Source organism: Artemia sp. Qi Xiang Cuo, chromosome 5, assembly GCF_049724085.1.
Source record: "Artemia sp. Qi Xiang Cuo chromosome 5, ASM4972408v1, whole genome shotgun sequence".
In the NCBI taxonomy this organism is placed as follows: domain Eukaryota; kingdom Metazoa; phylum Arthropoda; class Branchiopoda; order Anostraca; family Artemiidae; genus Artemia; species Artemia sp. Qi Xiang Cuo.
Window position 1 is genome coordinate 64,361,257 of NC_142798.1, and position 26,038 is coordinate 64,387,294.

At 34.9% G+C, this 26,038-nt stretch overlaps 1 protein-coding gene and 1 pseudogene across 1 annotated transcript; one reads left to right on the forward strand and one right to left on the reverse strand.

The window, feature by feature from the left end:
- The first annotated feature begins 1,887 nt into the window (after positions 1 to 1,887).
- Positions 1,888 to 25,883, forward strand: LOC148952384 (uncharacterized). Its single transcript, XM_089089839.1, has 3 exons — positions 1,888 to 1,948; positions 11,227 to 11,454; positions 21,842 to 25,883. Exon 3 carries the CDS (start codon positions 22,158 to 22,160, stop codon positions 22,788 to 22,790), a length of 633 nt encoding a protein of 210 aa, XP_088945965.1. The 5' UTR covers positions 1,888 to 1,948; positions 11,227 to 11,454; positions 21,842 to 22,157; the 3' UTR covers positions 22,791 to 25,883.
- On the reverse strand, positions 15,953 to 17,118 carry LOC148952385 (uncharacterized; annotated as a pseudogene).
- Positions 25,884 to 26,038: the final 155 nt, after the last annotated feature.

The window sequence follows — 26,038 nt, forward strand, 5'->3', positions numbered from 1 at the left end:
AAAAAAAAAATTTATTTAATTTTTGGTTGTTTTCATTTAATACCAGGAAATCATCACTACAAATCCGTCCCTTCTTAAAATTCCACCCAGATATTTTCTTGTGGACAATTTTACCTAGAAATTTCTCTTACGCCTATTTTCATTTGAAAAAAAAAAGACTTGTCTTTCATTTAATTTTTGATCTTTTTCAAATCATGCCGGAAAACTCCTTCAACAGGAAATTTTTCATTGAAATCCCATCCTCCGAATGGAAAGTTTCTTCCACGGAAAATCCTCTGATGAAGAATTTCTCCCGCGAAAAATTTCCACATGGAGAATATCTCCTGCGAAAAATTCCGCCACGAAGAATTGCTCCCACTGAAAATTTTCCCATGGAAAATTTCCCCCGTGGGAACTCCCTCCCTCCCACAAAAAAATCTCCCAGGCAATTTTAACCTCTCTGAAAATTTACCCCGGATAATATCCCCGGAACATCTCTAGATGTTAAATTGAATCGGCAAAGAGAAAATAAAATAAATTTGATATAAGAGTTCTGGCCAATCCTCCTGTGTAATATTTCTCTTTGTAAGTCCATCTTCGGAAACTTCCCTGCCCATGTAAAATTCTCTACGTGGAAAATCCCCTAGCGCAAAATTTCCTTCACTAAAAATGTCTGTTTACTTCCATATAACAGAAACTATATGTAAACAACAGACAAAATTCATAACTTATAGCCCTTCTCCCGGGTACCATGGGGGGATCATGGCAATTTCCTCGGAACATCTCTGGATCAAAAATTGAATCGGCAGAGAAACATTATGACGAATTTCGTATAGGAGTTATGACAAATTCTCCGGTGTAAAATTCCCCCTTGTTAGTTCAGCCCCGGAAACTTCCCCGCCCATGGGAAATTCTACCTGTGGAAAATCCACCCACAGAAAAGTCCCCCGCCCCGCAACAGGCCTGTTTACTTACAAATAAAAAATGCTATACGTAAACAATAGGCAAATTCATAACTTAAAGCCCTTTCCTCAGGTTGCGGGGAGTCAGGTTATCTCCGGAGGAACATTTTTTCGATCTTTCAACTATGGTGAACAAAATAAATATCTCAAAATTGGGATCGGGTGTTATCAGGGAAAAAGGGCGTGGGAGGGGGGCTATTGGCTCTCCAATATCTCGGGTCACTTTAAAAGGGAACTAGAACTGTTATTTTCTTTCGAACGAGCACTTTCCCAACATTCTTGGGTCTTTGAATTGATGCGATCACGCTGGCGAAAGAAAGAGAAATAAATAAACATGCATCCGTGATTTTTATTCTGACAAAAATACAAAATTCTACATTTATGCTGACGGGAGGTTAAAATCTTTACAAGTAGGGTTCCATGATATGCTGAATCTGATGGTACCCTTTTCTTTAAGATTCTTTGACTTTTTGGGGGGGTTTCTCCCCTTTCCCAAAATCACGCAAATTTTCTCAGGCTCGTATCTTTTGATGGGAACAATAAACTGAATGAATCCTATATATTTGGATTCAGCATAAAAAGCCAACTCTCTTTTATGTGAGCAAGGCCTATCAGCTTAGAAGGCATTAATACAGCCAAGGCCTTTTGGATGTTCTCAGCAACATTTGGAAGTCCTCCTGACTAAACGTATTGTGAGTTTGAGAACAGGCTATGCCAACTTATGGATGCATGAGTCATTGGATTAAATACATCATTGTTCTTCTTCTCGCCTATTTCCCAAACAATTTTCTATGTTGGATCTTTTCTGCATGACGTTTACCAGTAGCAGAAAAGGCCGAAAATAGTGAATATGTTCAAATATCGTTTTCGATATCGATATTTTCGTTTCGATATCGATATTTGCTCTGATATATCGATATATCAATATCGATATTGAATATCGCCCAACACTACCATGCTATAAGAAATGTATTCACTTTGAAGATTAAGATGGCATAAATCTAGTGGTAAGTTATTTATCGTGTTACATCAGATCTTAGGGGAAAAAAAATTGGATTAACTGTTATGGCGACTATTATATGTATGTCACTTCAGCCATCAGCAAGTTATTATAACTAAAAGAAAAATTATGTTTCTCAATCCAGTATGAAGTAATGCACTAGCTAACCAGCATAAATATTATCTGATCAGTCACTAAAACTAGTAATACCTTTTGTAGCCTATTTGAAGGAAGAATGTCTCCTCAAAATCTATTTAATTTGGTTCGAAATTTCTCTTGAATGGAATATTAAGATATCTAAGTTATAAGCTCACCTTTAGAATCAGAATGCCATTCTGAACTTAAACATAGCTCTAACATTAGGCTATATCCATTGCATATTCGTTTGATCAGTTATGGAAATTCATTAAGACTCTTAGTATTGTTTCCTTAATTTCATTTTATATTTGTTGTTGAGTGGCAAATTCATAGGCCAAGAAATAGAAAAGTCTTGAAGCTGCCTCAAGACCATAAAATCTTATGAAAAGAGTACCTTTTTTTTTGGTTTCAGGCACTAGCCTAGTTCCTGTCAGTGATATATAAGTTAGCCTATTAGAACCATAACTATTTCATAGTCATAGACCTAATTAGCTTACTTTTCATTAAAGTTGTTTGTTTGTGCTGTTGGGGTTGTTGTATGGCCTATCCAATCCAGGGAGATCCTGTTTTGAAGCCTCAAGCATGAAGGGATGAAGGTAGTCTCTTATTTCATAATTTGGTAAAATTCTACTTTAGCCACTTTTGGCTATCTTTAGAAGGGTTTAGGTTAGGAAAGTGAAACTTTCAGGGATGAGAAAACAGGCTAAAGTATGGGTAAATTTTTACCAATTCATATTGTTTACTTAGGCTATGAATAAAGTAAACATACCACTCAATGCCTTGTTTATGCTCTTTCCAAATATAATAATCATTTTTGTTGGAAATGAATTTCACCCCCACCCCTATATATGCCAATTGAGGGTATATACTCACACATTAAGGGGGTATGCTTAAAGTTTATTTCTGATGTAAATGGGAGGTAAGTTTAAAATTTATCCCCACCCTCCTAATGTGCAAATAGCCTAGAACCCTGGGCTAATGTAGGATGAAACAACTAGGCTACTTCAACATAAAATTCCCTACTTTGTAATTTGAACTGTATTTATTACAGTAAATGTTTTGCTATGCATATATGAATAGTAAACATACAACTTGATGCCCTTTTTTGTGCTCTTTACACATATAATAATAATTTTTGTCAGAAATGAATTTTAGCCCCCACTTCTATATATACTGATTCAGGGTATATATTTGGGTAAATTTTTACCAAATCATATTATTGACTTACAAATAAAGTGAATATACCACTCAAAGCCTTTTTTTATGCTCTTTCCAAATATAATAATCAATTTTGTTGGAAACAAATTTTACCCCCAAACCTAAATACCAATTCAGGGTATATATTTGCACATTAGGGGGGTGGGAGTAAAGTTTAAACTGTCCTCCCATTTACATCAGAAATAAAATTCCCCCCTTAATGTGCAAATATATACCCTAAATTGGTATATATTGGGGTGGGGGTAAAATTAATATCTGGCAAAAATAAATATTATATTTTGAAAGATCATAAAAACAGGCAACAAGAGGTACTTACTACTTACTTAGGTCCTGGCCATCCTCATGGGATGTTTTGGGGTCACTCCTCTTGCTAGCTCATGTGTAAGGGTAGTAAATATTTACCAAATCATATTATTGAGTTACAAATGAAGTGAATATACCACTTGATGCCTTTTTTTTATGCTCTACAAATATAATAATGATTTATGCCAGAAATGAATTTTACCCCCACCCATATTTATACACTTCAGGGTGTAGCCTATATACCCTGAATTGGTATATATAGGTGTGGGGGTAAAATTCGTTTCTGACAAAAATTATTAGGCTATTTGGAAAGAGCATAAAAAAGGCATTGAGTGGTATAGCCTATTCACTTTATTCATAAGTCAATAATATGATTTGCTAAAAATTTACCAAAGTATGTCCTAGAAAGGTATTTTGAATTACCTACCTCCACTCTTCCCTCTAGGGGGTTCTGACCTTTAAAAATCTGTCTTATTAAAGTGAAACCTCCCAAAATAGATTTTCTGCTTAAATGAAGGGTAAAATTCTATTTTAGCTACTTTTGGCTATCTTGGAAAGGGGTCTGGTTAGGAAAATGAAACTTACAGGGATGGGTCTACAGGCTAAAGTATGCCCTGTGAAGATATTTTGAAGTACATACCTCTAATCCTTCTCCCTCTAGAGGGTCCTGAAATTTGCCTACATGACAGGTCTTACCCATTGAAATTTGAGAATTCATTTTATCTTGATTTTCAGTTATCAGTTTCTTTTTCTCTGGCTTTAGTTCTGAGAAGAATGCAATTCCTGTTATTTGATTAGTCTTAAGCCATGTCAATATTTTTTTTTTGTTTTTTTTTTTTTTTTTTTTTTTTTAATGTAGGAAATGTATTTGTATATCTTTAAATCCTTATAAATTTGAGTTTAGCAAAGTTGTGAAGCTGAAAACAATTTTGTTGTACTTCATTTAAACAGATGATCTATTTTGCAAGGTTTCACTTTTATAAAAAGATTTTTAAATGTCATCAAAGGTCAGGACCTTCTGGAGAGAGGAGTGGAGGTAGGTACTTTAAAGTACCTTTCTGGGAGGGACATACTTTAGCCTGCAGACCCATCCCTGAAAATTTCATTTTCCTAACCTAACCCTTTTCCAAGATAGCAAAAAGTAGGGGTAAGGTTTATATTAACAGACTAATTAGATAGATAAAAAAACATACCACCAGCATTAGAATTTCATCCTGAATTCAAATATAACACTCATTTCTGTTGCCAATTATTTTCAAAATTACTTCTAAGCTTCTTTAAGTTTCTCCAATTTTCCTGTTTTTTTTTTCATAGAAATGTCATAGCAGTGATTCAATTTGAAAAATACTAAATTTTGCTGAAAGCTCCTATTTGAATTGAAATATGCTAAATCTTGCTGAGCAGTGATTTGATATGAAAAATACTAAATCTTGTTGAGCAGTGATTTGAGAAACACCAAACAGTTTGAATTATTCATTTTTTTTGGTAAAAACTTACCACTAGCTTCAGAATTCATCCTGAATCCAAATGTGACATTCATTTCCATTGCAAATTATTTTCAAAATTGCTTCTAAGCTTCTTTAAAAACAGCAAAACTTCTTTCATTAAAACAAACACTTTATGGCAGCTACATATACAGTTTTATAAATATCAGATAAATAGCACTTAATGTAAACAAACTAATCACTCATATCTAACTCTTCATAACTTTCTAATGCACTAGGGGTGACACTGACAGGTGCTCTAGGGGCCATATTGATTCCAGGGGGGTAGAGCCAACAAAAGCCCTGGTTGACTGCTGCTGAAGTGTTGCAATGCTGCCAGCATGCCACACTTGCACTGGTGGCACAAAATTGGCTGGATGATTGATTTGGCAATGAGTATCCATGGCTGGACAATATACTATCAGCTCCCCATTTATGACTGTAAATAATGCTTCCTGGCTTATATATTTTTTAATAATAGGAATTAAAGTTTCCTTGTTTCTTTGGAGGCCTTCTTGGTCATCAGTCAGGGGTACAATAATTTTTTACCACCACTGGTGTTGCAATGCCGCCTGTGCACAGCGTTGGGACACCAGTGGCAGTCAACCAGGCCTTTTGTTGGCAGCGTTCAGTTGATGTGCTGATGTGGCACCAGGGTCTAACCCAAATTTATACCACTAAATAAATTAGGTCACTTGGTGTTTTGGTGGAATAGAGAGAGAACAAAAAAAAAAATATATTGTACCCCTGACTGAGGGCCAAAAAGACCTCCAAAGAAACAAGGAAACTTTTAATTCCTATTATTAAAAAATATATTAAGCCTGGAAGCATTCTTTACAGTGATAAATGGGGAGCTTATAGTACATTGTCCAGCCATGGATATAATCATTACCAAATCAATCATTTACTCAATTTTGTGCCACTGGCGCGAGTGTGGCGCGCCGGCGGTGTTGTGACACTTTGGTGGCGGTCAACCAGGCCTTTTGTTGGCTCTATCCCCCTGGAATCAATCGGGCCCATAGAGCACCAGTCAGTGACACGCCTAGTGCATTAGAAAGTGATGATGAAGAGTTAGATATGAGTGATTAGTTTGTTTACATTAAGTGCTATTTATCTGATATTTATAAACCTGTATATGTACCTGCCATAAAGTGTTTGTTTTGGTGAAAGAAGTTTAGCTGTTTTTAAAGAAGCTTAGAAGCAATTTTGAAAATAATTTGCAATGCTTATGAATGTCACATTTGGATTCAGGAAGAAATTTTGAAGCTAGTGGTAAGTGTTTCCCCAAAAAATGAATAATTCAAACTGTTTAGTATTTTTCATATCAAATCACTGCTCAACAAAATTTAGTGTATCTCAATTCAAATTGGAGCTTTCAGCAAAATTTAGTATTTTTCAATTTGAATCTCTGCCATGACGTTTTTGTGAAAAAAAAAACCAGGAAAATTGAAGAAATTTAAAGAAGCTTATAAGTTATTTTGAAAATAATTTGTGACAGAAATGTGTGTTATATTTGGACTCAGGATGAAATACTGATGCTAGTGGTGTTTTTTTTTATCTATCTGATCAGTCTGTTAATATAAACCTTACCCCAAAAAAGCTAAACTAGAATTTTACTAATTTACCCCAAAAGCAATAATTGAATTATGAAAGAGCCTAAACAAGGCATTAAATGACATTTTCACTTTCATCTTAGCTAAATTGTATAGTAAATTGAATATTTACCCCAGGCTGGATGTATTTCTCTATGACAAATCTCAACGTTTTCTTGTTCCTTTGCAAACTGTGTTCTCCTCTGTCACAGGTAGGAAGATTTGTTTTTTTCTCTTACTTGCATTAAAATCCAACCATCCTATGATGAAACCTTTCTTCCCCATCAAAGTTTCATCTACTCCACCACCTTGGCCCATTAAATTTTTGGCTTCCTAGCAAAGCAATCATAACTTCAGAGCAGAAAGACCTCCAAGCCATATTTGTTTGGCTTCCTAATTGGTGCTCCTTAGTCATAGTTAAAGAACCAAAAATCTGACCCAATGGTTAATGAAAATTTTATAAGATGCAATTCTGGCCTTATGCTAAAACTCCCCTTCTTGTCAGACTTTACAGTAGCAAAATCTTCTCTTCTCGTATAATATCTTCTCTTCTTTGGGATAATATAGTTGTTTGCACACTTCCAATAACCTACACCTGAACAGAAAATGTATAGGTCTTGTATCAAGGGCACCCGATTGATGATTACATAACCCCATGAGTCCTGAAAAAGTTATTGCTGGTTTCATCATTGCCAGGGAATTTGCTGATTTCTGTGTAGTATGAGACTTCACAGAACTAGCTTGTAGATGTCCCAATAAGTAGCAGGACACAAAGCAGGTCAGTAAAAACAAAAGTATAAGCTCACTAGAAGATTTGAATGAAGTGCAGTCAATGTACCTTAAGCACTATTCTACTTCATCGCGTACCAATTTGCCAATTAATAACAACAAATAAAATTTATAGAAGTTTTTTTTTGTAAATTGATCAAGAATTTGCTACAGACATGAAAATTTTTGTTCAAATTTGTTAAATTCTCATTTTAAGAATTGCATCTGAATTCAGGATGAAATTTTTATAAGGGTAAGTTTATTTACCGTAACTTAGCAACCTATTTTTCGCTAATTTTATGCTCCTTTTTATTTATAATGTTGTGCTTGTGACAACTCACCCTTCCCTCCTTACTGTAAAAAAACAAAAAGACCAAGACTGGATTTTTGAATTAAAATCAGCTTGGTTGAAGTAATTAAAAACTTGAGAGCCATGGCTGATTGAAGTAAAGTTAAGACAGATAGTTGCAGTGAGAGGTAAATCTGGCATAACCTTTTGTAAGAATCATATAAAAATAATTCATTTCACTTGTTCATAGATAGTCTTATCATCCATCCTAGGGCAGAAACATTTTCATGTTTATCTTTATTGATTGGAAAAACAATCATTTAAATATTGTAAACTGAAATGAGAAATCATGCTTTGCCATCAATTTATCTAGCAAATACCTGTTTGTCTGGTTTCCTTGTACAGTCTATGGTGCTGGTTTAGTTATAATGCACAAGTACCATTTTGAGTATATACCAGCATACCAGTTTTACAACAGATCAAACGCTGGAAAGAACAACTAACATATTAGATTTTATATACATCCATAATTGGGTTGCGGTGTATTTTCAGGGTAGCAACTGTTATGTTGAAAAGGAGCATGAAATAATGAATCTTGTGGTGCCATTTCTCCATTGTAGGTTATTGTGTATATATGCTAGGGCTATTTATGGGACTCATAAAAAGGGGGCAGGGTGAAATGTCAAAAATGCCACTTAACCATAAAATGAGCATGCATTTAGCAATCTAGAAATGGCTCTCTTGCTCTAGCATGTCTCCTTTTGGAAAGCCACTATTCTGCAGTTTTACCACATAGGCCTATTTTAAATACTGCTGTCTGATTTTTTGTTTTTTCATTTGTGTCTTTGGGCTGGTTTCATGTGGATGAGAGCTTGACATGCATCCATGTGAACCTGTTTTTGCACTGATTTTTTTCAATTACTATTTGGGCCCAATTTCATCATTTCAAGTTCCCCTCCAATGCTCATAGAAACAACCATTTGTTTATCAAAAAGGTGTATTTCTCCATCCAGTTCTGCTCTTGTTTCAAAGAAGATTTGAAGTAGATTTCTTATTTCAGCAAGAGAAATGAAAGGATAGAAGGAAAAATAGTTTCAGGGAGCAAATCCAGCTCTAAAACAAAATTAGGCCCTATGTTTTTGTTTTCCTCCTCTTATCCCTCCCTTGTTGAACTTGACAGAGAGCTCTAAGTCTGCCTTTAGAAGAACTGGACTAGTCCACCATCATACAACTGGAGAGAGAAATCTACCTTTCGGCTTAACAAAATAGTTATTACCACAAGGATGGGAGGTGAACCTATCTCCAAATCAGATCCTCAGGCCTATACCGGATTCCGTTGCTGATATAGTGAAAGGGGAACATACCCATTGGAGTGAATTTTTTGATTCGTTGGATGTTAAGATAGCTAAAAATTGAACATCACTAGAATGAGAATTTCATCCCACATCAAATATAACATTCATTTGAATGTTATCTACTTCTGAATAAATGATGCTTCCTTTTATTTACCATCTGTTTTATGTCCTCTAAGTAACCTTAACATTCAATCATGACAAAGGCGAGTGATTATTATTGTTGAAGACTAGGGTAATATTTTCAGCACTTTGACAGTACAGCTGACAATTGGGAGTGGCCTAGTTTGGATTGGCTGACAAAATTCTAGGGAAATGTTTTACTTTTATACATGTAAATTTCATAAGAAGTTATCCTAGAAATTAAAAATACAATTTTTCTTCTTCCCAACACTCATGTCAGATTGAATGTATTCATAATAGTCAGACTATGATTTAAATACTTTTTTTTCAAATTGAAGATGTTGTGTCTAAGATTAGCCAGCATTTTGCAATTTTAGGCTCAAGTATAAATCATTTGTCTGGTATTAGGCTCCACTGATGACTAACAACTGTATTTGAAATTTCTAAAGCAGACGGGGAAGGGTGTGAAGTTGTGTTGGCCTGAGGTTGTTTGATGCTGCTGTAAATTTTTAATAGCAGTAGTATTTTCTAGTGCAATTGTAGTACCCAGGATGAACAGAATTAACACGTTTTTTCATTGAAATTAAGCGAGAAAGAATTATCTTGTGTATTTTTTCCACTTATTGCAGTTGTAGTTTTGCACACTTACTTTAGGCAGGAAATACTAGTCATTATTTTGCTTCAAATTTGTAGCATTTAGCTTTTAATTCAGCTTGTAGTTCTATGCTCTCTGTCTAAGTTAGGGCCTATTATTAACCAGTATAATTAAATTATTGCATATTGCTTCTTGTTTTATTTTTGGAAAAAAATAGTGAAAAATAATCAAATGGAAAGTTTGGACATTTTCATTATTGGAAAATTGATATGGTAACCCACTACTTTGCTGCTTAAACCCCTTTGGTTTATGCAGTTATACATATGGGTAAAATTAAAAATTTCAACAGACATGATCATGGAGCATAATGTGTGATCCATTGATTTGCTGAAACACATTCAGAATTGATAAAAACTTGCGACGATTTTCGTATCCCCTCTTTTTCAAAATCTTGGCAGCCAATGACCATGGTTCAAATCCTTTGATGGATTGAGAAGATATATTTTTTCTAAAGTAATACTGTCTGCTAAACCTTATTGCCATAATGCATTTATTGTGACCAAAATATTGCTACAAATGTAGTATATCATCCGATCCCTGTAGTAAGAAAAAGTGCTAACGCCCACATTTTGCTGGTTTGTACAAATATACATTTTAATTTTTTTTTTGAAGTTTTAAATAAAAAAGAGCTTCAAATTCAGGCATCAGATGGAGCACTGAAAATTATGGGGAAATTTTTTAATACCTTAAGCTTAAGAGCCTTCCCCTCAAGGTTCTTTTATGTTTGTACAAGTAGTAATGAGTTTTTGGCAGATATATTGTTATAGCTAACGCCATAGGAATTTTAACTTGACCATAAAGGACCTGAAAATTATGCTTTGGTTTGGAGCATACAAATCTCATGGCTTCAATAGTATCCCCCTTTGCCCAAGGTGTGTATAGTTTTTGCACACTCTTGAAAAAAAGAGTGTAGAATAAAATTAGCCAAGCTATCTTGCCAGAACTTATGTTTCTGTCAACGTTGGATAGACTAATTACATAAGAACTTTCAATTGGTCTAAGTTTCTTCAGTACTTTTTTTTAATAAGCATGGATATAGTTATACCATAGGATAGACCTTCAACACAATCATATCTGTGGTGATTGCATAGTAAATCGGGTTGCCAAAGCCTGTGTTGTTTATTGACTGAAGTGTAGGTAAAAGCTTTTGGCCTCACACAAGCTTTTATTTTATTCTGTCAGTTTAAAGGATTTTGCTTCTTATTTCCTACCTAGGGTGCAATCCCATAAAGGCTTTTTAAGATCTTTATTTAAACACTATTTCTTTATGAAAATTCTAAGCTAATTGACAAGAGTGCAGAATTGAGTGATGAACTCCTGTGTTTGTAATACATTTCTGAAAGTCGTTTTGATTTGCTTCTAGTGCCATGTATCTGTACAACCTAAATCTGCAGCGTCCAACTGCTATTACTCATGCAGTACATGGAGCCTTTAGTGGAACACGGCAGCAGGGGATAGTCATATCAAGAGGCAATGTCCTGGAATTGCTCAAACCGGATGTCAATACTGGAAAAGTGCACGTGGCAATCAGTGTTGAGATTTTTGGTTATTCGTTCTCTTATGGCATTTAGACTGACAGGTGGCAATAAAGGTATGTTCTGCACTTCCTTATCAAAAAGAGTGAACAGCCTCCTTTTGGCTTTAATGAAATTTATAGTCAATATAATTATTTTTTATTTTCTTTTTTCCAATCATAAATGCAATCTACTAAATTTAAGCAGGTTTTAAGTTTCTGACTGCCTTGCTGAATTATATTGTTGCACCTTAATAGGTGATAGTGAATTAGTGTTCCTATTTTTCTAGCAGCTTGATAATAAGTAATCCACTCATGCCTGGCCTTACTCATAGTCTTGCAAACAATTTTACTGCTGTGTTTGCTAAGTGCAACATTGTGACTATTGTGGCTATCTGGTTTCGTTGGGTTTCTGAAACTGAAGAACAAAATCAACAATTTGGGTCTCTGTAACTGAAGAACAAATCCGATTATCAATGACTTGCCATGAATTCTAAACTAGAATGTTTTCTTCAACAGATAGGAAAATGAGCACCAGCTTTGGCGAATTCTTCTGAATTATCATGTAGAGTTTTGGTTTTGCTATGGGGTCAATGTAGGTATCTACGGTTTCATTATACATACCATCTGGCAATATGTCGTTTTATCAGCATTTCTATGCTTGTAGAGTTAATTTGAGTAAACTTTAAACCAGTAAGTGTTTACACCATGTACTGCAAGTAATCCAAAGAAAAAACGGAAATAAGCAAGAAAAAATTAATGACATTGCTTACACAAGGATCTTTTCATTAAATGTTCACCTTCTTTGTGTGTGTATGAAATATACATTAATATGAAACAAAATTGGGAGTTGATAAGAGGAGTGACGATACTTCGTTGAATTTGTTTCGAGTTAAACTGCATTACAAAAGAAATATATAAAGAATTAAGTTTTTTTTTAACAAACATAAATAAAAGTTTTTTTTTAATCAAGGGTGACGGTGTTGTTTTTTTTTTCCTTTTTTGATTTTTCTAATGGTAGTATCAAAAAAGCTATTTTTGAAAGTCGAGGAAGGAAATTCTCATTCAAATTCAACAGCCCCTGTGTTTCAAGAGTCATTCTCAAAGAATTGGGACAAAAATTCAAACTTCATTGTAAAGACTAGTGCTCCTACTTTGTTCCTACCAGATTCCGATCTGTCAGTTTAAAAAGCCTGAAAATTCCGACACCCGACCAAAGAAAATCCGACATTTTTTCCGACACGACACTGGTCCAAAATCCAACAAATTTCCGACTCCAACCGAAAAATCTGACAATATTCTGTTGCATAGGAATCTTTTTCTTTTCATAAGACAAGCTTTTAAAGTGCCTGTCTTGTATCTCCTCCTCCCTCAATGGTAACATATAACTTTACCAATCAAAAAAAAAGAGAAAAAAATACGCACCTTATTCACCAAACTCACTTATTATTTTTCACTTCATATATTTAAAAGAAAAAGTAGCGGTTCAGTTCAAAACTAATTTGAACTGACAGTTTAATATATACTAATAATCATTTCTGAAAGTCTTAATGATTTTTGATTTATTAAACGCATAAAGGAGAAAAGGTTTAAAAATATTTTTGATATTGTATGATATTATAAAAAATGTATAGTATAAAAAAAATATAAAATATATTGTACAAAAAATGAGTATATTCTATTTTCAGAAATTTGAAAATTACGTTCTGGTCTTCAGAGTTTGGCTTGGATATTTGTTGTAATTTCTGTTCTTTTTGGGTTTCATTTATTTATTGACTATGACTTATGGTTGCTTTGCGCCTAAAAAAAATAATTCCAACTTTATTTCTTCTCATCTTTGGTTTAATGTAGCTCTACTTTTCTTCGGAAAACTTCTTCTGTATGAAAAGTTAAAAAAAAATTCTGTTTGATTTTAATAAACATACTCTTTCACTGGTTAAGAAAAGAGTATTTTAAGTCTTTTGTTGTTTCTTTGTTTTTTTTGTGAGAATCCAGATTCTGTGTTACTATTTATATGTTGGACAAAATTTTGAAACAGTTTTTAATAAAAGTTCTACTTAAATGCTTTGGATGGATGGGTACGGAGAAAAATATTCACATAATTGGGATCTGCTTTATTTTCGGATTTCATGGCATATCCCAAGTATGCCCTTCGGACAAAGTTGGATACATATAGTGTTTTTTGATTTAGTTTAACATCCCAAAAAACTTAACTGATGTTCCAACATGATACTTATAGTTTTTCCTGGAATATTGCATGGACACCATTTTGACAATCTGGATAGACATTGTTTATTTCATTTTAGTTTTACACCCCCTCAGCTTTCCTTGATAGTTTCAACTTAATACTCCTGAGAGTATTAAGTTCCCATTCCTGAGATATTGCATCTGTGCAATCATGACAAACTGGATCTGGATGCAGTTAAACTCTTTTGATTTAGTTCTACAGTAGTACTAGTAGTAGCAGTCGCGATTTGTTGCAGTTGCAATTACATGTAGTCACAGTCCCAAGTAGTCACAAGTAGTCGAACTCGCAAGTTGTTGCAGTAGGAGTCGCTTATAGTTGCAATCGCAGTTTCAAGTAGTTATAGTTTCAATAGCAATAATTCGTAGTCACAGGTATTTTCAGCCACAAATAGTCACAAATGCAAGCAGTCACAGCCGTAAATAACCGCAGTTGTAGTCATAAATAGTTGCAGTAGCCAGTAGTAATTATATAAATAGTAATTTTTGTAACCCCGAAGGTTTCAACCTAATACCTTTAGTCGTTTCTAAGATATCCAATCTTTGCCCTTATGACAAACTTTGATGGAGATAGCGTCTTTTGATTTTGTTCAAAATCCACAATAAAACGCTCTGAAAGTTCCAATGTAACTCCCCTAGCAGTTTCTGAGATATTGCATATACCCATTTTGTATAATCTGCGTACAAATAGTACCTTTTGACTTAGTTTTTCAGTCCCTTCAATTATACCTGAAAATAAAATTTAATACGCTACTCTGTTCCTGAGACATTGTAGCTAGGACATTTTGACAACCTGGATGCGCTTAAACATTTTGATTTAGTTCAATAGTTATTGCAGTGGTAAGAGTTTCAACTTAACATCTTCAGCCGTTCCCGAGATATTGCTGATCCTTCCTTTCAACAGCCAGCATGCACCTAATGCCTTTTCATTTAGTTTTACCTACCCCTTAGCTTTTCCTGAAAGTTTTTTCTTAATACTATTAGCCTTAACAATATCAGTAGTAGTAGGAGCAGTGGGAGTAGTAGTAATAACAGAAGAAGTTGTAGTAGTAGTATTATCCAAACAGTGGCTTTTTGGTTTCGATTTAGTTCAACATCTGCCTCAACATTCACTAAAAATCCTACCTTATGTCCTTAGTTTTAAAAAATTCCAACATGCCCTGCAAGTTTCACCTTACTGCCCTAAGTCGTTCCTGGGATATTCACAGATTGGGAGAGTGCTCATTTGATCGGAATTCAAACGTTCTAGGGTCCTTTTTAAGAGACTGAAAATATTGGAGGGCAGCTAGCCCCCATCCCACACTCATTTTCCCCAAAACTCGCCCGATCAAAATTTTGAGATAGCCATTTTGTTCAGCTCAATCGAAAAATCTGATAATTAAGTCTTTGAGGATGACTTGTTTCTCACAGTTTCCGGAGGAGAAGCTGTAAGCTATGAACTTTGCCCATTGTTTACATAGTATTGGCTATTGGGAAGCATGCCGACATTTTTCAGGGGTGTTTACTGGTGTATGGGGAGGGGTTAATTAGTTGGATCTTTTTATGGAGGAATTTTTTGTAGGGGCAGGGAATTTTCCATGGAGGGGTAGCAGGATTTTCCAGAATTATTTGAAAAACGATCAGAAATTAAATAAAATAAGATGTTTTTTTTCAACTGAAAGTAAGGAGCAACATTAAAACTCAAAACAAACATAAATTATTACGTATATGAGGGGGGGTGCCCACCTCAATAACCTTGCTCTTTACACTAAAGTTTTTTTTAGAACTTTTAAAAGAGCTTGTTATTCTAATTAAACTGAGCTTGTGATTCAGGAATCATTCTTAAATAAATATAACTAAAAATGAAACTTTAGCGTAAAGAGCGAGGTATTGAGGAGGGGGAGGGGAATCCCCTCATGTATGTAATAATTTCGGGCCATTTCAAGTTTCAATATTGCCCCTTACTTTCAGTTCAAAAAACTTGTTATTTTTATTTAATCACGGTTAAGTTTATTCTCAAGATGATTGTTCTCAGTGTACAGTGCTTTTAAAAATATGGGTTCCTTGTAATCACTCTGAAAACTGAGATTAGCTAAAATTAACGATTCGTATTTTGCGTTAAAAGTTTGCATTTTAAAACGTTATTCTTCGGAGATATTATGAAGAAATAAGTTTTCATTCTAGAAAATTCGGTTATAGTAAAAGCACTGCTTGTGCGATATAATCTAAAGAATATAAACAAAAACGTTATTATATGTACTAAATTTGTATTGGAAAATATAATAATAAAAAAACGACACAATAAATTTTGATTCAGACCATTTGATATAATCCTAAGTGGCCTATTTTCACATTAAGCACTCATGTGTACACTCAACCAAGGATCTTGAAGTATTTCTTTTACACTTGGTCTGTTGTCTCTCGTTAGTTGTAAACACTTGCGCACTAAACTACGAGCCAATCGTGAACAATTCCTGCTTTTTAGTCCCGAGTCTATCATACGTTTCGCTTCAAGGGAACGTCGCCCGTTCTGAAATGGTTCTCTGCCAATCAAGAGGGATCCCAATATAACCCCTAGAGACCAAGTAGTTACCGGTCCTATCATATATTTGGCTTCACAGGATTCAACTTCTGGAGGCAAGTAACCAGGAGTGCCACATAAAATTCCATTTGCCGTCTCCAAAGTTTCAGCTAATCCAAAGTCAATAACCAATATATTTTCATTTTCGTCAACAAGGATATTGTCCCCTTTCAAATCTCTGTGTGCTATGCCAGCCATTTCCAATCTCGAAACTATGGATAATATCTGTTCAAAAAGATTGATAGCTCTATTTTCACTTAACTGTTCATGGCTGTTGATAAACTCTGTTAATGTTATTGAGTTCTGGTGATACTCTACTGTAATCCAACATTCCTCTCCGACTATAAAATAGTCAAGTAACTTCACACAACCATCAATATCTCTAACTTTGTTCAAAAAATATATTTCGTTTGGTAAAAATTTGCCACAGTCCAACTGGATTAGGTTAGTTGGGTTTAAATTTATCTTTTTACAGCTGCTTGTTTTAAATCACAGTTTCTCGTTGCTAAGAATACTTTCCCAGAAGCACCTTCTTCAAGTTCCGTAGCAGTTAGAGAATAATGTTTAGAAAATTTTTCCAAATCTGTCTCTGGTTCGTCACTTATGTCTTGGGCTACATAACTAGGAACAGTTGGGTCAGAAGGCTCAAAACTGATACCAAAATGATCTTGCAAATAGAGACCATTAATAATATGTACTTCATTATTAAATTGCAGTTCGTATTCTGGAAAAATTCTTTGACGGGGATGGAAGTCCTCTTTTTCTATACCAGAAAGCCCTGTCTTAGAACAGTCGAGGCTCTGGATACTTGCAAAATAACTAATAGGTTTTTCAGTTTCGAACTGACCTTCTGAGTATTTAATGCTATTATTGAAGTCCTTAGCCTCATAGCCATGGTTTAGAGGCTCGAAACTGCTACCGTTCAGTATCACAACCATATTGCTAAGCATGCCTCTGAATTGATAAAGCTGGTTCTTGTAAAGTGAAAACGTTGTTTAATTGTTGTGCTTCATTATTCATGTGTAAATCTTGCTGAAAGGGGATTGATTCCTCGTGTTGCTTCTTTTCTGTTGTCCTGATAAAATTAGGGAATAAGACACTGAACAAATTGTACATTTTTCCGTCATTGTCAAACTGTGTTTCTGAACCAGGATCATTTTGTCGGAAATACACATAATCACTACTACTAGCTCTAGAATTTGAATCATCAGGCAGAACCACTATTTTGTCCATCACATTTGGGTACTGTAGAACATACTCCAAGTCCCATGGATTTACAACTCTCTTTTGATGAACTAGCATATTTTCAAGAAATTACAATCTAAAGGTTACACAAATTGTGAGACAAACTTTTCATTCAAAGATAACTTTCATTACTGATGCTATTGTGCTGTGAGCTTTCTTGTTTTATAAACCTGTGACGTCATTAAACTTTATTGGGATGGCGTCATGGAAAGGTGTCTTACACATTATTTCTTCGGTTTTTAGGATGACATTATCCTGTTTTTGCAGGTGATTCAAGCAATAAATGTGATTTCTTTCGGTGTGATTTCATCGAAAGGGAATCCCTTCGGTGTGGCCTCGTCTCTATTTTTATATTATCTTAGTTTGTTCTGTCAACATTAGCATATAGTGGGAAAATTACCTTCATTTCGTTAAATCTCTCCAATGACAAATACTGAGGTCCAGTCTTGTTCATCCGAATTAAAAAAAGAGAGGACTATAATGTCCTCTTTGCGTTGTTACCTCAAAAGTCTCAGACGAAAAACCCTGTAGAATGTTAAATGTCTGGATTTTACATAAAAAAAAAACACAGCCAATTTTTTCTTTCGAGAATTTTGGAAAATGCTATCTATTTTGAAAAATGCTAATAATTGCGAAAAACGAGAATTTTGGAAAATGCTAATAAAATCTCTCCCCCGCCCCTCCCCCAGAAAACAAGATACGCTTCATTTGTCATGTATGATCGAAAATTCAGCTCCTGTGCTAGCAGGCTAGCATGGGACATTTTTAAAGTGGCCCCAACATCGGAATGCGCTTTACCAGGAAACTAGGGTGTCTTTCTTGCTTTTGATAGGCTAGTTTGAGATGAGCAAAGTAATGGTTTATTTCTGATAAGACCTTAAACCTCAGCGAGGTGAGTTCAGTATATTGTCATTTTGAGAGGAAATCTAGTCTTTTAAGAGCATCATATCAATTGATGCAATATAGTTGGCCAGGAACTAAAACCATTCCGGTTTTTGTGTTGATTGAAAATCAAGGGGTAAAAAGTCAGACTCAAATTAAAGGTTTAATCTCCAGCTATGTATTGGACCGATTGTAGGAGTTACGTATCAGGAGTTATTTGATTTTGAAGTTGACTGCCTCATTTAACAGCCATCTACTGATGTCTGAATAATTTCCTTAGAAGAAATAGAATACCGTATATTTATTAATATCATCATGCGTTTATCTCTATTAGAAAGGATTGTTTGTTACTAAGATAAATGTAGTCCATACTAAATAAGCAGTTCATAAAAAAAATATATTTTAAAGCATCATTTAACTCTGTTAATTGTTTTGAGACTATGTTAATTGATGAAATTATGCATGGTAGTTTATAATTATGCATCAGTCATTATGGAAGAGGGTCGGTAGATCTCTGTGTAGGAAGGGAGAAAGTGTTTGAAGCCTGGAAAGTACATTTTATGCCCAAAGTCAGTAATTTTCCACGAAGTCTTTTATAAAGTCTCAAAAGACTGATGGATGAGAAAGGGGTAGCCCCCACCCCATAGATGGAACTGTTTCTGTTCTTTTTAAGTTTTAACGTTGGTCCTTACTTTCAGTTGAAAAAATTATCGACTTACTTTTTGACCGCCTATCAAATGATACCTAAAACACCCTTCCCCCGTTTGAAATTTTAGCATGAGAATCCTCCTTACCCCGGAAATTTCTTTCCATTGAAAATTCTTTCCATGGAAAATTAACTTCCCTGCTGAAAATCCACCCTCCCCAAAAAATGTACACTCCATAATAGCAAATACCATTTGTAAAAATCTTAGGATATATTAAGAATCAGCACAAAAAGCCAATTCTATTGATGCATTAATTCTTATCAAAACCCTTTTTATAGTTTTGGTTGCTATTGGCCCAAGTCACTCTTGACCACTTTAGTTCGATACCGCGAATTGTCTTAACTAGCTTGTCAAAGCTTTTTGTTTCATCGTATAGGTCCTAAATCCATGTCACATGTCTATGAACTACTAATACCGTAGACAAATACAAGGCATGTATCAAACAGTTCGTGGTAACGAACTTACAAGGAGCAACCCGGCTCAATAGTAACCGAAATTCTAAAAAACAGAATTTTGATACCAGTAGATATATCAAAAGAATCAAATTTTTATGCTGATTTCAAATGTATATAAGTTTTATCAAATTTAGTCTAACCCATCAAAAGTTACGAGTCTGAAAATATTTGCTTCATTTTTGAAAAAGGGAGAAACACCCCCTAAAAGTGATAGAATCTTAATGAAAATTAAACCATTAGATTCAGCGTAATAGAAGACCCTACTTTAGATGTTTCAAGCTCCTATCTGCAAAAATGTGGATTTTTTTTTTTTTTTTTTTGCCAGAAGAAAGATCACGGATGCGTGTTTTTTTTTTTTGTCCAGGGGTGATCGTATCGATCCAGTAGTCCTAGAATATCGTAATAGGGCTCATTCAAACGGAAATTAAAAGTTTTAGTGCCTTTTTTAAGTGACCAACAAAATTGGAGGGCAAATTGGCCCCCTCCCACGCTCATTTCCCCCCAAAGTCTCCCAATCAAAATTTTGAGATATCCATTTTGTTCAGCATAGTCGGAAATCTAAAAAATATGTCTTTGAGGATGACTTAGTTCCCCACAGATCCCAGGGGAAGGGCTGCAAGCGATGCCCTTTCTTTACATATAGTATTGGTTATTGGGAAGTATACAGACGTTTTCAGGAGGGATTTTTTTGGTGGGAGGGGGCTCGGAGGAGGGTGTGACTCGGGAGGATCTTTCCATGGAGGAATTTTTCATTGGAAAAGGGACACTGCTATGAAGGGGGTGCCGGATTTCCCAGCATTATTTAAAAAAACTATCAGAAATTAAGTATTAAAAAAACAATTTTCTCAACCGAAAGTAAGGAGCAACGTTAAGATTTAAAACGAACAGAAATTGTTACGTATGTGATTGGGTTCGCCTCCTAGTCATTACCTCGCTCTGTACGCTAAAGTTTTTTTTTGTACTTTCATCAAAGCTATTTATTCTACTTAACGGTCTTTGTGATTAAGGGGGTCATTCTCAAAGAATTGGAACAAAATTTGAACTGCATCATAAAGAACGAGGTATTGACTATGGGGCGAACCCCCTAATATACCTAATAAAAATATACGAATATAGAAGTTCGTTACGTAAGTTAATTCGCAAGTTACATAAGAAAAAAATTTCGAGAAAGCCATTTAGCAAAAAAAAGTAAAATTAATATGCAAATTGCCTTTTAATTATTCATGTACAGTGATCCAAAATCAAAATGAATTAAAAAAACATTCAGAAATTAAACATAAAAAAACTTTTTTTTTTTAACTGAAAGTAAGGAGCGACGTTAAAACTTAAAACGAACAGAAGTTATTCCGTATATGAAAGAGGCTGTCCCCTCCTCAACGCCTTGCTCTTCACGTTAAAGTTTGACTGTCTCACAACTTTATTTTTTAAAACGTTAAAAACTAGCGTAAAGAGCGAGGAGTTGAGGAGGGGACAGCCCCTTTCATATACGGAATAATTTCTGACCCAAGTTGCTAACAATGCATGAAAACAAAATGAGAGTGAATAAGGTTCACTAAGACTGTTTCTTGGCGAGAAAAATTGTTGACCATGGGAATTGACCACCTACTCCTTGTGAGTTTACACCTAAACTTTAAGTGTAAAGCGATGGTTCGATGCGGTTGTAGCCCTCCTCTTGTTGGAGTTAATTTTGAAATGTAACATGTTTCTGGTATAAGCTGTATATGGTAAATTAAAAAAAATTAAGGTGGATATGGCTCAGGTATTTTTTCTATGAACTGCTTATTTAGTATGGGCTACAAATATCTTAGTAAGAACCAGTTTTGGGGTGTTGCCAGTTTTGTGAGTTGTTTTTAAATAAAGAGGATTGGAATTTGAATGCCTGACTACTTGTTGAAAATAAAAGTCAAGCAGGGAATTCCAGTCTGCATGATTGGAGCGAGATTGAAGACCAGTGGCATAATTTTGTCAAAATCCTGGGGAGGGCAAACTCGGAGCCAATTTTCCCATATCAAGCAAAAATGACAGTAAAAACTGAAAAATGAGCCATTTGGTGCCATTAAAGTACAATATAGTACTATTAAAATACTATAAAGATACTTTCTAGTACTACAAAGGTAAATATATACTAATAAAAACTGACCCGTTTCTGTTGATGCTCAAGTTATGCAGGTTTATCTTAGTTTTGACAAGATTTTTGAAGAAACCACTGGGTCCATCGAAATTTAGTATTGACAGTATCTACTGATTACTCAAAAAAAAACCTATCTAACAACAATACCAAAAGATAATTGGGCTCGGAAATGGCTGTACTTAGTGTGCCCAAATGCCCAACAAATTTTGACTAGATTTTTATCCCTTTTTTTCTCTTTTAGATCCCGCTCCCCCAGCCGTCCAGATAGAGTTTCAGCAGTAAGACAGAAAGAATTGATTGCTTACGAATTAGTAAGAAAATGTTTAATTGATGCAGTTCGCCAAGGAAACATAGAAAGAGCAAAGGAGCTAATCTACTCTTATGGGCTGTCTTACTCAAAAGAATGGTCAGATGGATACGTATTACTTTGCGAAGCTTTGTGCAGGAGGTATATAAATATTGCTAAATTGCTTTTAAATCACAACTGTAAAGTAAACAATGATGAAAATGAAGAGCATCCTTGTACACCACTTCATTTCGCCGTTGATACGGATGATATGGAAGAGGTTAAGATGGTTTTAGATAAAGGTGCTAGAATTCATGCAGATATCCATCGGGGTGAAACTCCACTGTACAACGCAGTAAAAAAAAATAATGTGGAAATCACAAAACTACTTTTCAAGCATGGAGGTGATCTTCTAGTAAGAAACAAGGAAGGTTATAGTCTAATTCATTCAGCAGCTTCTGGGGGGTGCTCAGACACAGTTCGTTACCTTTTCCAGCGTGATGCTGATGTTAATGCAAGTGCAAATGATCATGAGAGTCCACTTCATTTAGCGTCTTTTAGAGGATTTTCACGAACCGTGAAATTATTGCTCGAATTTGGTGCTTTAGTTAATTCTAGAGACAAGGATGGGAGAACAGCACTTCATTATGCTTGTTCTAATGGCTATATCGAAACAGTTAGAACTCTGTTGGAATATGGATCTGACATAAATATTGTCAGTAAATACAATAAAACAGCTCTAGGCGAGAGTCATGAGAAATTTTTCTTCCGTCGCGATGAAATTCCGGGAGAACTTCGTATCCCCGGAAGAACACCGGGGATAAGAACTGCTAAACTTATTGTTGACCACACAATTAAAATGAAAGCAGCAAATTTATATGTGTCAAAAAAATATACGTTGTGAAAAAACTTCAATAGAGTACAATTATTATTATTTTTTTATTCAGTGAAGACAAAACAAATTTAGAAAACAAATGTGCTAGAGAATTAGCAAGAATGAAGAGGATGAAAATTGCTAATTCCAATATATCATTTTATGACAGTTTAGCAAAAGGAAGTGAAAGCTCGTTAGCAGCATGCACGAGGAATGAAAATGTAGTGGAGGCTTTAAACATAGCAAACTATGCAACGGAGGTTCCAACATATGCTAGCATACTAAAAGGTCACTTCAGAAACGTTATGAAAAGGAATGAGTTACTTGAAAAAACACATAAAAGTTTTAATTGTCTCTTTAAGAAGGCAACTGTGTTGCCGTATGTGTGTTCCGAAAAAAATATTCAGCTATCTAATCAGTGAAGACTTGAAAAATTTGGTGAAGACAAAATAATCTTATATCCATGTAAGATCTTACTCTCGGATTATTCCAATGTTTGCTAAGATTCCTCTTCATTCACTTTGTCACTCCCATGATTAACAGAAAATTCTGCTACAGCTAAAAAAAATTGCATCCATAGAAGGTTCACTCACCGATAACTACGACGTATTGCACCTGAAGAAAATTCGACCCACAAAAGATTGCTTTCCTGGACGATTTACCCACGGAAGATTTTACCCATTTAATGTTTTATTCACGGAAAGTTGCATCAAAGAAAGATTGCAGATGGAGTTGCGAACTTCTTGGTCCACAAATGTATCCCCTGAGCATCCAAAAATGTGTCATTTTTAGCTAAAATGTGTTCATCTTGAAATCTCGAAAACTAGAGGTTATTTTTTTTCCAGTTGTATTATTGCCAAAAAGACACTTTTTAAACCTATTTCAAAGCGGCAACTTAACGTCAAATGTAATGAAAACCAAAAAATCTATATAGAACATTCATATAAAATGACTTAGTGGGAAAGAATACAATTCATATAAACCCCTTGCTTTGGAGAAAATCATTTACTTCTGACATCTCTGGTAAAGCCTGGATGCTAAAAAAAAAAACGAGAAAAGGCATTACTTTGGTGAAAAGTAGCAACTTTTTTTATATCAAAATATATATCCAGTTGGGAAGTGTTTTGTTTTATGTCATAAATTTACAAAATGCGTCCCTTTTTGCCCTCTTTTGTCCCAAATTTTCAAAAATGTGGCACTTGCTTGCCCTTTTATTTCTCAAATTTCTAAAATGTATTACTTTTTGTTCTTTTATGTTATTGTGTCCGGCACATGGGAATGTGTATTTTGACATAAAGTGTGTCCAGTTGGCAACCCTGATTGCAGACCAGAGGAAAAATGTAAAAAATGTTTCTGGAAGTTAAGGGCTGGGCACACCTATCTGATTTCGGGAACGCATTTCCAAACCAGCGCCGATATTAAAAGAAATCGGCGTCGATTTGAGCTTAAAAAATTTTCCGGTTTTCGGCGCTGATTTTCATCATGATCATCACAAAAAAAAATAATAGGGATACAAATAAATAGTCAGCCAGAGATGTCTGTGGTGAAAGATCCAGCTACTGAGGTGAGAACTAAGCTGAGATCAATCATGCAACTATTAATAAACTCCAGTTGACTATTTGTGTCCATGATTCTTTGTTTTGAAAATCTTGCGCAATAAATTTTTCTTACCGCTATCGTTTGTCCACTGATGCTGAAATCGGTTCTCGAAATCAGCTACGTGCGCCGAGCCCTTTAGTGTTTATCAAAAATAGTAAAACTAGATTCATTACAACAAGGTAATTGGTATCGAGATTATGTTTTGCGTGCAGTTTGGTCGGTAGTTGTGTGGGGCATTAATATATTTTTGTGCTGTTGTCATGACTAGTGGTCTATAGCTCGACAAAGGTAGGAGAGTAAAACTATTTAGTTTGTGATATGGGAATCGTTAAACGAAAAAGAAAAGTTACTTTGAAATTTGTAAAATTTCAAGTTATTTTCCACCAACAAAATCGTGTTCTTCTAGCTTAATGGTGTTTTGGTATTGTTGTTTGATAGGGTTTGTTTTGAGTAATCAGTAGATACTGTCAATACTAACTTTCGATGGACCTATCCGCTATCTATGAAATGTATACCTACTTTATTTTAGTTTTGGATTCCTAAATGGCAATGTTAGCCTCAGATTTGTAATTGGCAAGCTTATAACCCCTAAATACAAACTTCTGTAGAAATTGAACATCATTTATGGAATAGGTACATAGTGTCATTTGATTTAGGGGTCAATTGTTGTTGATGTTTAATTATTTAGGGTCACTCCTGAATTATCCTTGGCCTATTGACCTAAACATTGACCTAACATGTTGACCTATGCAAGCAGCCTTAGGAAAAAGGAGGAGGGAGCAAGGTTTCAAGGTCCTAAATCTAATGTCTCCAACAGGGGCGTAATTTTCTATGGAGCAGAGGGTCAATTGCCCCTCCAAGACCTTGGTTTGCCCCAAGTTGGTTCGGTTTGCCCTGTAGGAATTTTAGAGGCTCAGAAACATCAATCAAAATTTTCAAGTCTTCACTGCTTAGATAGATGAATATTTTTTCGGAACACACATACGGCAACACAGTTGCCTTCTTAAAGAGACAATTAAAACTTTTTTGTTTTTTCAAGTAACTCATTCCTTTTCATAACGTTTCTGAAGTGACCTTTTAGTATGCTAGCATATGTTGGAAACTCCGTTGCATAGTTTGCTATGTTTAAAGCCTCGACTACATTTTCATTCCTCGTGCATGCTGCTAACGAGCTTTCACTTCCTTTTGCTAAACTTTCATAAAATGATATATTAGAATTAGCAATTTTCATCCTCTATTCTTGCTAATTCTCTAGCACATTTGTTTTCTAATTTTTTTTTGTCTTCACTGAATAAAAAAAAACAATAATTGTACGCTATTGCAGTTTTTTCACAACGTATATTTTTTTGACACATATAAATTTGCTGCTTCCATTTTAATTGTGTGGTCAACAATAAGTTTAGCAGTTCTTATCCCCGGTGTTCTTCCGGGGATACGAAGTTCTCCCGGAATTTCATCGCGACGGAAGAAAAATTTCTCATGACTCGCCTAGAGCTGTTTTATTGTAATTGCTGATAATTTTTATGTCAGATCCATATTCCAAGAGTTCTAACTGTTTGGATATAGCCATTAGAACAAGCATAATGAAGTGCTGTTCTCCCATCCTTGTCTCTAGAGTTAACTAAAGCACCAAATTCGAGCAATAATTTCACGGTTCGTGAAAATCCTCTAAAAGACGC

What these genes read in the sequence shown, in the direction of transcription:
- LOC148952384 (XM_089089839.1), top strand. Translation starts at nt 22,158, where the DNA reads ATGGAAGAGGTTAAGATGGTTTTAGATAAAGGTGCTAGAATTCATGCA.